Source organism: Carcharodon carcharias, chromosome 21 (assembly GCF_017639515.1).
Source record: "Carcharodon carcharias isolate sCarCar2 chromosome 21, sCarCar2.pri, whole genome shotgun sequence".
Lineage (NCBI taxonomy): Eukaryota > Metazoa > Chordata > Chondrichthyes > Lamniformes > Lamnidae > Carcharodon > Carcharodon carcharias.
This window is the reverse complement of record NC_054487.1, coordinates 39,942,389-39,957,484: the sequence shown is the minus strand read 5'-3', so window position 1 is coordinate 39,957,484 and position 15,096 is coordinate 39,942,389. Positions and strand designations below refer to the sequence as shown.

At 43.3% G+C, this 15,096-nt stretch overlaps 1 protein-coding gene across 10 annotated transcripts in view; it reads left to right on the top strand.

Moving 5' to 3' along the window:
• pot1 (protection of telomeres 1 homolog) overlaps positions 1-15,096 on the top strand; it is a 350,815-nt gene that overhangs the window by 281,424 nt on the left and 54,295 nt on the right. For all 10 annotated transcript variants that reach the window (XM_041216484.1, XM_041216483.1, XM_041216491.1 and 7 more), the window contains one exon: positions 5,292-5,447. In XM_041216484.1, coding sequence (XP_041072418.1) covers positions 5,292-5,447 — 156 coding nt within the window. The remainder of the gene's footprint in view (positions 1-5,291; positions 5,448-15,096) is intronic.

Below are 15,096 nucleotides of genomic sequence, written 5' to 3'. Positions count from 1 at the left end.
ATGACCTCAAGTTTATGAAATATAAAATGTGGGAGGTCAGCTAGGACTCTGTTGGAATAAAAACAAAAAACTGCGGATACTGGAAATCCAAAACAAAAACAGAATTACCTGGAAAAACTCAGCAGGTCTGGCAGCATTGACGGAGAAGAAAAGAGTTGACGTTTCGAGTCCTCATGAGAACTCTGTTCTGTTGAAGGGTCATGAGGACTCGAAACATCAACTCTTTTCTTCTCTGCCGATGCTGCCAGACCTGCTGAGTTTTTCCAGGTAATTCAGCTTTTGCTCTGTTGGAATAGTCCATTCTGGAGGGAACAAAGGCATGAATGAGGGTTTCAGCAGTAGAAGAGCTGATGCAGGGGTGGAATCAGGCAATGTTACGGAGATAGAAATAGGCAGTCTTCGTGATGATGTGGGTATGTGGTTGAAAGCTAATCTTGCAGTCAAATATGACACCAAGGTTGTGAACAAACAGTCTGGTCCAACCTCATGGAAAGGGGTGGAGTTGGTGGCAAGGGAGCGGATTTTGGAACAGGGACTGAAGGAAATGGCTCGAGTCTTCTCAATGTTGAATTAGAGTAATTTTCTGCTTATCCAGTACTGGATCTTGGATAAGCAGTCGATAGTTTACAGTCATTGAGGGATTTGAGAGAGGTGGTGGTCAGGTGGAACCAGGTGTTGTCAGTGTATACATGGAAACTGATATTGTGTTTTCTGATGATGTGACCGAGGGGGCAATGTGTAAATGAGAAATTGGAGGGGGCGAAGGGGTAGATCCTGTGGGGGGGTGGGCAACACCAGAAATAACCTTGTGGGAATGACAAGAGAAGCCATTGGTGGAAATTCTCTGACTACGATTCACTAAGTAAGATTGAAACCAGGCCAGTGCAGTCCCAGCCAGCTGGACAGCGGTGGAGAGATGTTGGAGGAGGATGATGTGGTCAACAGTGTCAAAGGCTGCAGACAGGTTGAGAAGGAGGAGAGAGGAAAGTTAACTTATATCACAGTCACATAGGTAATGTCAGAGGGCGAAAACCTGATTGAAGGAATTCAAGCATGGAATTTCTGGGAAGATGGGTTTGATTTAGGAGGTGACAACATGTTTAAGGGAGTTAGGAGATAGGGTGCTAGTTTTCAAGGATGATGGGGGTCAAAGGTTGTATTTTTGAGAGAGGTTTGATGACTCAGATTTGAAGGAGAGAGAGGGAGACAGAACCTGCAGGGAGAGAACTGTTAACAATGTCAGCTAAAATGGGACCTGGGGAAGGTGGAGTGGGCAATGGAGTTGGATCTCATTAGTTTAGTGGGAATTGGGTTGAGAGAGCAGGAGAGAAACTAGAGAAAGATACAAGTTCCGGACTAGGACAGGGCAGAGCCTTAGAGGAAGTTTGGCCTGGTGGGCTCAGGAAAGAAAGGGTAGTAACAAGCAGCTGCTCAGATGGTCTGAATCTTAGTGACAAAGAAGCCTGTGAGCCCTTTTCTGTACTCATTGGAGGTGAGGGGGGAAGAGACAGGAAAAGGGGTTTAGGAGGACTGTTTGCAGTAGAGAAAAGAAGCCGGGGTTATCTTTGCATTCCAGGATGATTCTGAAAAAGTAAGCAGTTTTTGCAGATGACAGCAGTCCATGATACTGTTGTACATGGTCCAGCCAGATCTGATAATGGTTGGCTAAACCAGTTGTCCTCCATATCCATTCAAGTTTGTGCCTCTTGGACTTGGGAGTGGAGATGGGGGTCAATAATAGAGGGCATGGTAGGGTGAGGGAGAGAATAATGGTTTTATTGAAGATTGGAGCATCAAAAGTGGAGGTGACATGGGTCTATGGAATGAGGATGTCACTGACAAGGGCAGCATTTATAGCCCATCCCCAATCACCCTTGAGAAGGTGATGGTGAGCCTGCATTTTGAAACACCAACCTCCTCATGATGGTGACCCATAATTCTGCATCATTGAAGATCTTTTGTAGGCTTGGGCCCACTTGGATTCGCATGTCAGCTTGCCACTGAATTTCACAGTCACAGTGAAGTGCTGGCACTCGCTGCTGACCTCGAAAAAAGCTGCCTACAAAGATCTAGTGATTTCACTAGCATGGATTTCCCCTTTCCTGATGCCAGTTGACTATAGTGCCAGCTATAGGGGATCTCCAGGTGTCCAGCAACAGTGCTATCATAAAGCATGGTAAGCAGCCAATCACATTGAGATATTCTCACAGACAGCAAACCAGAAAGTAAAATGCACTGCATTTTTCACTTTTAATTAAGTTTTTCGCAAAGAACAAAATAAATAATTGGAACATGCACTTGGGATTAGGGTAGAAGCTGAAATATCTTTTTAAAAATTTTATTTTATAATTAAAAAGAGTAATTTGCTGGTTTTGCAGAGCTATTAAGACTATTTAGCAATAATTATGAACTTAGTAAGCCTTTAAAAACCCAGTTACACCTCATTCAATGAGGAGTAACTTTTTCAAGGGTTTTTACAGCGGGAATAATAGTGTGAATGGGTAAATACTGGTCAGCTCAGTGATTTTGAATTGATTGCAGTCCAGAGGCCTTCAACATCACCATCTATGGGAAATGTAGCATCACTGACAACAACTTTGAGATTTTCATGTTTAATTCCGCATGTGCAGTTTGCTGTCAGCTTCAGGGCAGGAATGATGGCCAAAGCTGAGTTTTTCCGTCAATACTACCACAAAACCCAAACCCAAGCATCTGTTCCAGAAGTTGAACTAAAGATACTTGGATAAACTTGCCAAAGGAGAGGTGTTTTCCAAAGGTACATGGACTAAGCATTGGCGCTACAGCCCTATATTCTATACGTGTGCCTTTAGACCAACAGCTGTCTTCTTGGACTGTTGGATTGGTAATTCTGCTCTATTAAGAAAAGTTTGCTGTATAGCCCAGACCAAAAGGCTGCTGAATGAAGAGCAGCCAATAAATCAAGTTTAAAGACACAATTGTAAGAGATTATTGCACTGTATTCTATTGATTATTGCATTATTGCATTGTATTCTATTGACTGAGACATCTGTTGGCTAGAATTTGTTGATGTTTGAAACAATAAATAATTAAAATGTGTACACCAAACCTTCTTTGATAGTTAAGCCATTTAGAGGTAATATATTTTTCTGTAAGCTTGTTACCTTTGATACTTACCAGCAATTAACATCATTCCTGGATGTGGTTGTTTTAGTTTTTGGAGCCCCCCCACCTCATGACCAGCCAAGAAAAAGAACATTCTCTTTTATCTCTGCCTCACCCGTCATTTTTCATTCTTTGCAAATGTTATAGTGCGTTCATCACGATAATTCAGCATTTACATGTAGGGGAGTTAAGAGCTGCAATATTTTAACATATCGCATATGCAAGCCATTAGGGAAAGAATATTCGGTCCATTTTGCTCGTGTAAAGTAAGACTTCCTTTAAAGACACAGAAAGAAAAAGCCTAATTTTCACTGCTTTTGTGATTTTGCCTCCTCGTTGGCAGGTTGCAATATATTTCTCAGATTTATCCGGCATTTTGGGGCCTCCTGTAGTTTGGGGACCCCATGCCACCACACTGTTCGTTTCACAGTAAATCCGCCAGTGCCAGAATCAACAAATACATTGCCCATTCCCTTTCAGAAGAACCAATAATTGAATTAGCGTCTAGAACCAAGCTTCTACATCCTGGAGAATCTAAAGATTAAAGAACATACTCACATGGGGCTCGACTCTTCATTTTAAACTTTAAACAGGGGAAAAGTATTTTGGGACATGAAAGGTTGTACATAAATGCAAGATAAGCCTTCCATCTTAAGTCAAGAGTAAATGTAAAACATTAGGTCAATTCATTAAATCATTCTTAAATCCAGTTATTTATAAAAGACACTCACCTCTAAATTTATCACTGTATAAGAAAAATGTACAGCTCTTCCAAAACTTTACAGCTCTCAATCCCTCCCTTAATTTTTGAACAGTTTTGTTTAAGCAAGTTTCTGAATTGTTTTAAAATGTATCTATTGGCAACAATATATTCGGTAACTGTTGTGGACATCATTAATTAACGCCTTTCATTTAGGACAAAGCTGTGTGGGTTGTTTGAAGCAATGGTGGCAGTTTGTGCTGGGAGCACTCATGAGATTGGGGGTGACACCAGACACTGGTCTTTACATGGCAATCACCTGTGCCCATCAGTGCAAATGGTGCCACCTATACCTTGGGCAACTGCTTTAGTTGCAAGGTAAAATATGAATGAGGGTAACTGATGGTTCTGCCGTCCTTTAATGACTGGGGCATATCTTGCCATTCCTTCATCGTCACTGGATCAAGATCCTAAGATCCTGTAACTCCCTCCCTAACAGCACTTTACCATATGGACTGCAGCAGATCAAGAAGGCTGCTCACCTCTACCTTCTCAAGGGCAGTTAGGGGTGGACAGTAAATACTGACCTTGTCAGCAATGCCTGTATTCTATGAACGAACATAAAAAAAATAGAATGCAGATGTACCAGTTCTTAAATGCACAGGTGCACATCAGGAAAACCTACCAGGAGAATCTTCACCTTTGTGTGTTGTGTTGGCGGCTAAACAATCAAATTGAATGAAAGCACATTTTTTAAAAAAAATTATTCTGGCCAAAATGTGCAAAAGCTTAAACTAAATAGCAATAATATATTGTAGTCTAGTTGTAGCAGGCTTGCTGCTCAGGTCCTAACTTGCATCAAGCCCCATTTACCCGTTAACCCTATCTTTGCCAACCTACATTGGCCCCCAGTTAAGCATTACCTCATTTTAAAATCCTCGCCCTTGTTTTTGAATCCCGGATTTCCTTCAACACCGCCCCCCCCCCCGGCAATCCCTGTAATCTCCTCCAGCCCCACAACCCTCTGAGATATCTGTGCTTCTCTAATACTAATCTCTTAAGCATCACCTAGTGTTAATTGGTCCAGCATGGGTGGCTGTATCTTTAGCTGCATAGCCCTTAGCTCTGGAATTCCCTGGCCAAACCTCTCCTCCTTTCTTTAGACATCTTAAAATCAAACTTTTGGTCAACTGACCTTATTTTCTCCTTGTGTGCCTCAGTGTCATCCATTGTTTTATAATGCCCCCATGAAGTGTCTTGCGACATGCTATTATGCTAAAGGTGCTATATAAATACACGTTTCTGTTGCGAATTGAGGGTATGACAGAATAGATTGATTTTACACGCTTTATTACTTAATATACTTAGTCCAAGAAATTGAATGTAAAACATTGGATTAATTCATTGAATTTGTATATAATTATGTGAAAATGATGTTTCCAAACAGGTTTGGGACGGTACCAAATGCCTTCACCCATTGTGGCAGATCCCAGTGGATACAAATGCCCTGGAGGGAGATCCGGCTAGTATTCATCGACTGTGCAAGCTAACTGTGGACGTGCTGGTTTATGATAACCATATCAGTGCTGCAAACTCCCTCAAGGTACCATGTCTGAGCAACTGGACAATAATAGATAACTGAGACTGGTTAGAGGGCCTTGTTGAGGTGCTCAGGCAATGACACGCAACCTGGGCTCAGAGTTATTGACTGAATTTGGTTAAACATTTCTGCTTTTCTGTGTATGGTTCAGGTAGATCTCCTATGGTATGACTCATGGGTAGATCAAGAGGACATGTTGTTATAGTGATGTAAATGACATAAGCAGTTTAGCAGAATGGGCAAAGCCCTTGGAGAAGTGGAAGGTTTTGAGGAAGAAATTAAGGAACGGGAGTATGAACTCAATGGAAAGAGACTGAAGGGAGTGGGAGAACAGAAGAGATCTAGGGATCAAATAAGTAAATACCTAAAAGTATGGAATGCGGGTAGAATGCTCCATTATAAAACAAAAGCAAGCATCATTTTAGGTTTTATGAATAGGGCACAGGGAATAGGAATAAAGAGATGACAAATTTGTGAAAGATAATAATCTGGCCCCAGAGCACTATGTGCTTCTTTGGTCTTTCCATTATATAAAATACATTAAACTAGAGAGAGTGTAGGGCATAGGTTTGTCAGGATGAAACCTGGGATAAGAAATGTGGTTTATGAGCAGAGACTTGAGATGCTGAGACAATTTCCACCAGAGCAAAGGAAGCTGAGAGGAGAATTCATTGATGTTTGTTGATCATCTGAGTAGTGAAAGGCTTATTATCTCCAGTTAGCAAGTTGCTGACAAGGGATCATCAGTTTTAAATGGCCTAAGTTGTAAGGTTAGGGCTTCATGCAGAGAGTTGTTATGATATGATTTACCATGGGAATTAGTTAAGGCAGGGATCACTGCATCTTATAAGGGAAAGTGGTTATGTCATTGAAGTAGAGGAAAATTCAGTAGTGATTGGCTTCAGCACAAACACAAATAGCCTCCTTTGTTGGTTCAAAATCAAATGACTAATTTATTGAGAATTGCCATTCAGCGTTATAGATTTTGGTTCAATTGATTTGAAGCCCCAAGCATTTCTCCTTTACTGGTTCAACAATCACCTGTTTGTTAGTTAAGCAAAAAGCATTGCTATGGGGATGCAAAGGGACATTGATAGATTAAGTGAGAGATGGAGTTCAATGTAGCAAAGTATGATTTCACCACTTTTGGACATGAGAAACGTAGATCAGAGTGTTTTTGAAATGCAGATAAGCTAGGGGCTGCGAATGAGCAGACACCCAAGGACAGAAATCAGTAAAAGCTAGTGGACTGGTATAAAGAAACCCAAAAAGTCTAATGGAATGTTGTTCCTTGTCTCAGGAGGGCTGGAATACAAAGGAGTGGACATTATATTACATTTATAGATAAAGCTGTGGTTAGAAACCATCTAGAGTACTTCATTCGGTTCTAGGCAATGCACCTGAGGCAGGAAATATTTACCTTGGTGGATCTGGTTCAGTGCAGATCCACCGGAATGACACTGAGGCTGAATGGGTTAAATTATGAGGAGAGGTTGTATTGACTAGGCTTCATTCCCTTGAGTATAGAAGATTAAGGGGTGATCTAAGAGATGGGCGGATAGAGAGAAACTGTTTGCTTTGGTGGGGAGTCCGGAACAAGGGAGCACAAACTTAAAGTTAGAGTTAGGCTGTTCAATGGTGACGTTGGACTGAATTTCATCACACAAAAAGAAACCTGGAACTCTTGCCACCAGAAAGCTGAGGTTAGGTTAGTTGAAAGTTTCAAAACTGCGATTGAGAGATTTTTGTTAGGCAAGGGTATTAAGGGATAAATCATCGAGGTGGGTAGATGGGGTTGAAATAAAGAGCAATCATGATATAATTAAATGGCTTGAGGGGCTGAATGGCCTATTCTTGCTCCTATCTAAGACCTTCTGAGCACACATAACAATAGCAAAGATTCTTCTGATTAATAAATTAGTTGAACATGTGAGTGACAATGTGGGGGATGGACACACAAATTATTATAGTTCCCTGTTTGAAGAAATGAGGATACGATTTACAATGAGCATTTTTTCCTATTGTGAGTCTAATTTCTTTCTGGGCCAAGGGTTTGTGTTGTGCTAGCAGTTTGAAATAAATTACATGAATTGTCTGAACCAACTTCAACACAAAGCATGTGGAAGAAGGGAAAAAGCTGGATATATGTGAGAGTTGTGGTGACACAGGCCAGCAGTCACACTGCTACCTCGCTGTCTACTGTCTTGTCAGATTGAGCACAGGGCCATTTTACTTCATGTAAGCTCATCAGGATAGCTGGTGTCAGTTTGAGCAAGTAGAAATGTATTATAATTTCAGATTAATTCTGGAGCTATTCACAAAAGGCGTATTTGAAATAAACGAAGGAAATCCTAAGCGCACAATTTTTAAAAGAAGTATCTTTGCTTTGAAAGCCACATCTGTGAACCACAACTTCGCCAGTACTTGCTATTCATGCAGCGTGTCCCTGATCAGGAGGCTGATTTTCACCAAAAGTTAAGCCAGCTCGAAATGGTTATGGGCTGGTTCAAATCTTGCCAGAATTGGAAAGTGCTCAAAGCACATGAGTTTATTTTGGAGTAAGCTTATCCACAAGATGATTGCAAGGTCTTGGGCGCTTGTAGGAAGCGCTCCAGTGGTAGGAGTGGAGGTTTGAAATTTAGAAGGATAGGACCAGTTAAGCTAAAGTGTCATAATAATAATGAGCTCTGAAGAAATCCTACAGAGTCGAAACGTTAGCTCTATTTCTCTCTCCTCAGATGCTGTCAGACCTACTGAGCTTCTTCAGCATTTTCTGTTTTTATTTCAGATTCCCAGCATCCACAGTATTTTGCTTCTTGGGCAGGATTTTCCCTTTGTCGGGTGGGCTCAGGAATGGACGTGAAACGGATTGCTGCCCGCGATCGGGCCCTGACCGCGATTTCATGCTGGTTGGCCAATTAATGGCTGGCTGGCCAGCACAAAACGTGCGCTGAGAGGCTCAGTGCTGCCGGGGTGGGGATGGGAGCAAGGCGAGTGCGGAAGTCTGCACATGCGTGAGGGAGCGTGCGCTGACAGCTCCCTGAGGGCACAGAGCTGCCTCAGGCAGCTGGAGATTTGGACAAAGGCAAATAAGGCTTTAATAAATGATATCAACATGTCCCCACTTGTGACTCAGTCACACGAGGAGGGCCATGTTTAAACTGAAGTGGAAACATTTTTTTTGAGTTTTTTTACTTACCATTGGAAACCTCATCCCTGCCTGTGGATGAGGTTTTGTAAAAAAAATGCAAAAGCCGCTTGGCCCATTCACCCGCCTACCGACCGAATGGGTCAGGTGTATGCGTAGAGGAGGGATGGTGATGTCTATCCCTTCCCCTTAAATGCACGTATGCTATTCACCTCAAACGTTCCCTGAGTAAAGAAGTTTTCCGTGAAGTTCCTATTGGATTTATTAGTGATTATCTTATACTTATGCCCCGATTCTGATCTCTCTCGCAACTGGAAAGATCTTCTCTCCACTGACCCTATTAAACCTTTTCAAAATCTTAAAGACTTGTATCAAGTCACCCTCAGCATTCTCTTTAAGAACAGAAGAACAGAACCCCAGCTTGTTCAATTGGTGTGCAATCCTGAGGTGATAGTTTAGCCTTTCTCAAGACCTGGTCCCTCCACACTCAGCCCCGTCCTTCCCCCCCTGCTCCCACTCCCACACCTATTTATTTTACAGTCACTCTCATGAGTCCCTCTCACTCTTCTGCTCAGACTGCCCCATACAAGCTACTTACACTCACCTGGCACCTGTACTCGTGAGAGTCACTGGATAATTACTAACAATGGAATCATTGACCTGAACTCCTCCGGTCAGAAAAGTCATTTTGTGACATCCTGGTTAAGATCAGCTAACTCAGTCTAGACTGGAGAGCAGGTCTGGAAGCTTCCTCTTTAATGTTATAATGGTTCAGTATGCTGCCTGCTTAATTCAGGGCAGAGCTGGCTGCCAGATTAAAACTGAATGCAGCCATCCCTGCTTGCAGAGGTTAATGTGCAATTCAGTTCACTCTCATCTGTTATGTTTCAGGGAATGATTTGTATTTTCATGGTCTGTTTGTTGCACCAACAGACTTTTGGGAGATCAATTTCAATAAATGAAGCCAGGAACCTCTTGCAGTGTGAACACTTTTTGTTTAATGGTTCACAATTGAGACAACAGAGCCTGTGTATTTGGCACTCTCCCATTCTACAACTCCCCTGACTCCTGGCCGATTGCTCCACACCTTCATTTGAGTTGATTTCTGTCTCCTCTTTTATCCAAGGTAGTGATTAAACTGAGGTTTAAAATGTAATTTCCTCAGTGTGTTCTTGGCTGGTAGCCTCAGATGGCCGAGGTAGATTGTTTGCAAGTGAGCACTTGCCTCTGCCAAACATGGATTTGTAATGTTGCTGTGGTGGGCCCAGATGCACCACAATGGGCTGAATGGCCTCCTCCTGAGCTGGAGGAATGTGTTGACTCAGCAGAAGAGCCACAGCCTCCAGAAGTAGTTCCCCTGTCATTTTCATATTGTACTGGTGTCTGCTAAACTTTTGAACCACCCATTGTGGATTGTCGATAGTCGATGGGCCCCAGGCTGATGGGCAGTGATCTGTCGCTGCTTTGAATATGCATTCATGGAGCTGTGAGGGCCCCTGCTGTCACTGCTGCATGGTCCTGGAAGAATGACAGCACAAAACTGAACAATTAAAAGCACTCTTCAGGAAATGAACTGTATGGGTCTAACTTCAGCCGCACAGTTCAGATATAATGTTCTCTTAGATGTTCTTTGCAGTTTAAGTATACTTACACCCACCCACAGTCATGCTGGCCAACTGTCTACAGCAGTTAGGATACAGTTGTGGGTGCTGCATTTAAGGAGGGATGTGAAGGCATTGCAGAGCACTCAGAAGAGGTTTACAAGAATGGTTCCAAGGATGAGGAACTTCAGCCATGAAGATAAACTGGAACAGCTGGGACTCATTTCCTTGGAGAAGAGAAGGCTGAGGGGAGATATGATAGAAGTATTCAAAACCATGAAGCGTCTGGACAGAGTAGACAGGGAGAGACTGTTCCCACTCATGAAAGGATCAAGAGCGAGAGGGCAAAGATTTAAAGTGATTAGTAAAAGAAGCAAAAGCAACATGAGGAAACCCATTTTCACAACAGCGAGTGGTTATTGACTGGAATGCACTGTCAGAGAGTGTGGTGGAGGAAGGTTCAATTGAGGCATTCAAGAGGGAACTAGATGATTATTTGTAAAGAAACAACTGGCAGGGTTATGGGGAGAAGGCAGGAGAATGGTACTAGATGGAATGTTCACTTGGAGAGCTGGCACAGACACAATGGTCCTAATGGCCTCCTTCTGCACTGACAACAATTCTCTGATTCTGTGAGGATACAGGCTGCAGTTTTGGATGCGCTCAAGTTTACGGAGAGTGTAAGAGCCTGACCAGGAGAGCACGAGGATAGTTGAATCCAAAGGCGGGAAAAGAATGGACGAGGGTTTCAGGAACAGATGGACTGAGGCAGGGGTAAAGAGAGAGATGGACAACATTACTGAGCTGGAAGTAGGGAAGAGGCTGTCGGTTTGGAACATGAGCTCTGTGTGACATAGGGCACATAGGTTGTGAACAGTCTGCTTTTATCAGTGGCCAGGAAGGGATTTAGAATCAGTGGTGAGAGATTGGGCTGAAGATAATGGCTTTGGCCATCTCGGTGTTTTATTGGATGAAATTGTGGCTCATCCAGGATTTGATCTTGAATAAGCCGCATGGGAGCACAGCGTGAGTGGAGATATGGAGAGGGCTGGTAGTGAGGTGGAGCTGGGTGCTGCCAGTGTACATGTGGAAACTGGCATTGTATAGGGATGATGTGACTGAGGGGCTTCATTTTGATGAGAAATGGAGGGAATGTAGGATTTATCCTTGATTTTCAGAGTCTGGGAACAGGAGTGGAAATAGGGAGATGGAGCCTTGGTTTAACATCGCCTCTGAAATTTGGCACCTCCGACAGTGCAGGTTTTGTGGTGACGGTGCTTTAACAGCTACGACTGGGCTGATGCAGAAAGTAGATATTCATTGTGCAGTTGCCTCCTCAGAAATGGCTATCTATTGACTTTGCTGAAGTAATGAGGTGTGACCCAGGCCTTTCTCTGACTGTTCACACTCGGCAAGCGTTGATTTTTTCTTTTACATTGCCACAAACCATTCAGTCCAGCTGTTCCTGAATAACATCCAACAGGCTTTTCGACTACATAAGGTGCATTTGTTTTCCTGCTCCCATTGGCCTGAGATTGGGCTGGAATGACAGTACAGTGGCAGTTCTCTACATTGCTCGCTGAGAATATTGGCAGTTGCAGCAAACATTAATGGGCCTGATTTTTACAGGAACAGGAGGAGGCCATTCAGCCCCTCAAGCCTATTGCTCAATTCAGTGAGATGGTTGACATGTATCTTAACTCCATTCACTCACCTTAGCTCCATTCACCTTAATAACCTTAGCAAACAAAAAAAAACCTATCCATCCTAATTTTGAAATTTTCAATTGATCGAGCCACAGCAGGCTGCAGAGAGGGAGAAAGTTCCAGATTTCCACTAAGCTTTGTATGAAGAATGCTTTCGGACATCACCACTGAATGACCTTGCTCTAATATTATTATTCTGGACTGCCCTGCTGCAGGAAAGAGTTTCTCCCTTACCACTCTGACAATCCATTAGTTGTCTTAAACACCTCAATTAAATTGCCCCAATACTCAAGGGAGTACATGGCCTAACGTCTATGCAATTGTTCCTCATAATTTAACCCTTTTAGTCCGGACATCACAGAATTACAGAATCTCAGAGTGCAGAAGAGGCCCTTTGGCCCATCGAGTCTGCACCGACACATGAGAAGCTACCTACCTAATCCCATTTGCCAGCACTTGGCCCATAGCATTGAATGTTATGACGTGCCAAGTGCTCATCCAGGTACTTTTTAAAGGATGTGAGGCAACCCGCCTCCACCACCCTCCCAGGCAGCGCATTCCAGACTGTCACCGACCTCTGGGTAAAAAAGTTTTTCCTCACATCCCCCCTAAACCTCCTGCCTCTCACCTTGAACTTAGGTCCCCTCGTGACTGACCCTTTAACTAAGGGGAACCGCTGCTCCCTATCCACCCTGTCCGTGCCTCTCTTCTCTTGCTGTGCATTGTGTGTGTCTAGTGAAACAGTGAAAACTGTAGTAAACCATAATATCTAGTGTAATATCTTCTGGAAAATGTCTCTTTTTAAACTTCCAGTTGCCTTGCCTTATCTCAAGTTATTTTTTGAAATGTTTTTGCTGCTTAAGTGCATGTAATTTTTAAATTTATTTGTGGGATAGGCAAGCATTTATTGCCCATCCCTAGTTTGCCTTGAGTAGGTGGTGGTGAGCTGCCTTCCTGAACTGCTGCAGTCCATGTGGTGCAGGTCATCCACAGTGCTGTTAGGAAGAGTTCCAGGATTTTGATCCAGCGACAGTGAAGGAACGGCAATACATTTCCAAGTGGAGAGGAACTTCCAAGTGGTGGTGTTCCCAATTATCTGCTGCCCTTGTCATTCTAGATGGTAGTGGTCGTGGGTTTGGAAGGTGCTGCCTAAGGAGCCTTGTTGAGTTCCTGCAGTGCATCTTGTAGATGGTACACACTGCTGCTACTGTGTGTCGGTGGCGAATGGAGTGAATGTTTGTGGATGTGGTACCAATCAAGCAGGCAGCTTTGTCCTGGATGGTGTCAAGCTTCTTGAGTGTTGTTGGAGCTGCACTCATCCAGGCAAGTGGAGATTAGTGCCTTGTAGATGTGGACAGGCTTTGGGGAGTCAGGAGGTGAGTTACTCACGGTAGAATTCTCAGCCACTGACCTGCTCTTGTAGCCACAGTATTTATATGGCTGGTCCAGTTCAGTTTCTGGTCAATAGTAAACCGCTGGATCAAAAATAAAAATACCTGGAAAAACTCAGCAGATTTGGCAGCATCTGCGGAGAGGAACACAGTTAACATTTCGAGTCTGTATGACTCTTCAACAGAACTAAGTAAAAAGAGAAAAGAGGTGAAATATAAGCTGGTTTAAGTGGGGACAGGTAGAGCTGAATGGAGGGCCAGTGATAGGTGGAGATAGCCAAAAGATATCATAGACAAAAGGACAAAGAGGTGTTGAAGGTGGTGATATTATCTAAGGAATGTGCTAATTAAGGGTAGAAAGCAGGACAAGCAAGGTACAGATAGCCCTAGTGGGGGTGGGGTGGGGTGAAGGGAAGGGATCGAAATAGGCTAAAAGCTAGAGATAAAAAAATGGATGGGAATACATTTAAAAATAATGGAAATAGATGGGAAAGAAAAATCTATATAAATTATTGGGTAAAAAAGGGGGGGTTGGAAAGGGGGTGGGGTTGGAGGAGAGAGTTCATGATCTAAAATTGTTGATCTCAATATTCAGTCCGGAAGGCTGTAAAGTGCCTAGTCGGAAGATGAGGTGTTGTTCCTCCAGTTTGCATTGAGCTTCACTGGAACATTGCAGCAGGCCAAGGATGGACATGTGGGCATGAGAGCAGGGTGGTGTGTTGAAATGGCAAGCGACAGGGAGGTTTGGGTCATGCTTGCAGACAGAGCAAAGGTGTTTTGCAAAGCGGTCACCCAGTCTGCATTTGGTAACCCACTGGATATTGATGGTGGGGGATTCAGTGATGGTAATGCCATTGAATGTCAAGAGGCAATGGTTGGATTCTCTCATGTTGGAGATAGTCATTGCCTGGCACTTGTGTGGCACGAATGTTACTTGCTACTTATCATACCAAGCCTGGATATTGTCCAGGTCTTGCTGCATTTGGACATGGACTGCTTCAATATCTAAGAAATTGCAAACATTGTGTAATCATCAGTGTAATCATCATCTTATGATGGAAGGAAGGTCATTGATGAAGCAGCTGAAGATGGTTGGACCGAGGACCTTGCCCTGAGGACCTCCTGCAGTGATGCCCTGGAGCTGAAATAGTTGACCTCCAACAGCCACAACCATCTTCCTTTGTGCTAGGTATGACACCAATCAGCGGAGAGTTTTCCCTCTGATTCCCATTGACTTCAGCTTTGGCAGGGCTCCTTGATGCCACACTTGGACAAATGCTGCCTTGATGTCAAGGGCAGTCACTCTCTCCCCAGTGAAGAATGGAACCTTTCCCACTTCAGTGTTCAGCTCCCAATGTCAGATATGACAGGGAAAACCAGCAGCATCTCCATAAACCCCACTTATTAACATCTGTTCCTGCAATGCTCCCTCTGAACAATAAATATCACTATCCCACAACATTAGGGATTGACGAGCCCCTGTGTCTATTAAAATTTTAACATCTTTCCCTACTCCGCCCTGTACATATGGAAGAACTTTCCCTTCACATATAATATCTTTAAACTTTTCTACAACCTACTCCTCCAAATTCTCTTGGGTAAATTGTGAGCAAATTCCCACTTCTTCACCTATCACTGATTCTCCCTGTTTTACCTGTACACAAACCACTGGTTTTTCCAGTGCCTGAACCTCAGAACCCACAGCACTTTTACTTCCAGAACTTTTCTGCACCCTTATAATTCTAACTGATTTTCCCTGCAATTTCCAGCACACTGACGTCATGTGTCTAGTAGCTTCATTGCAAT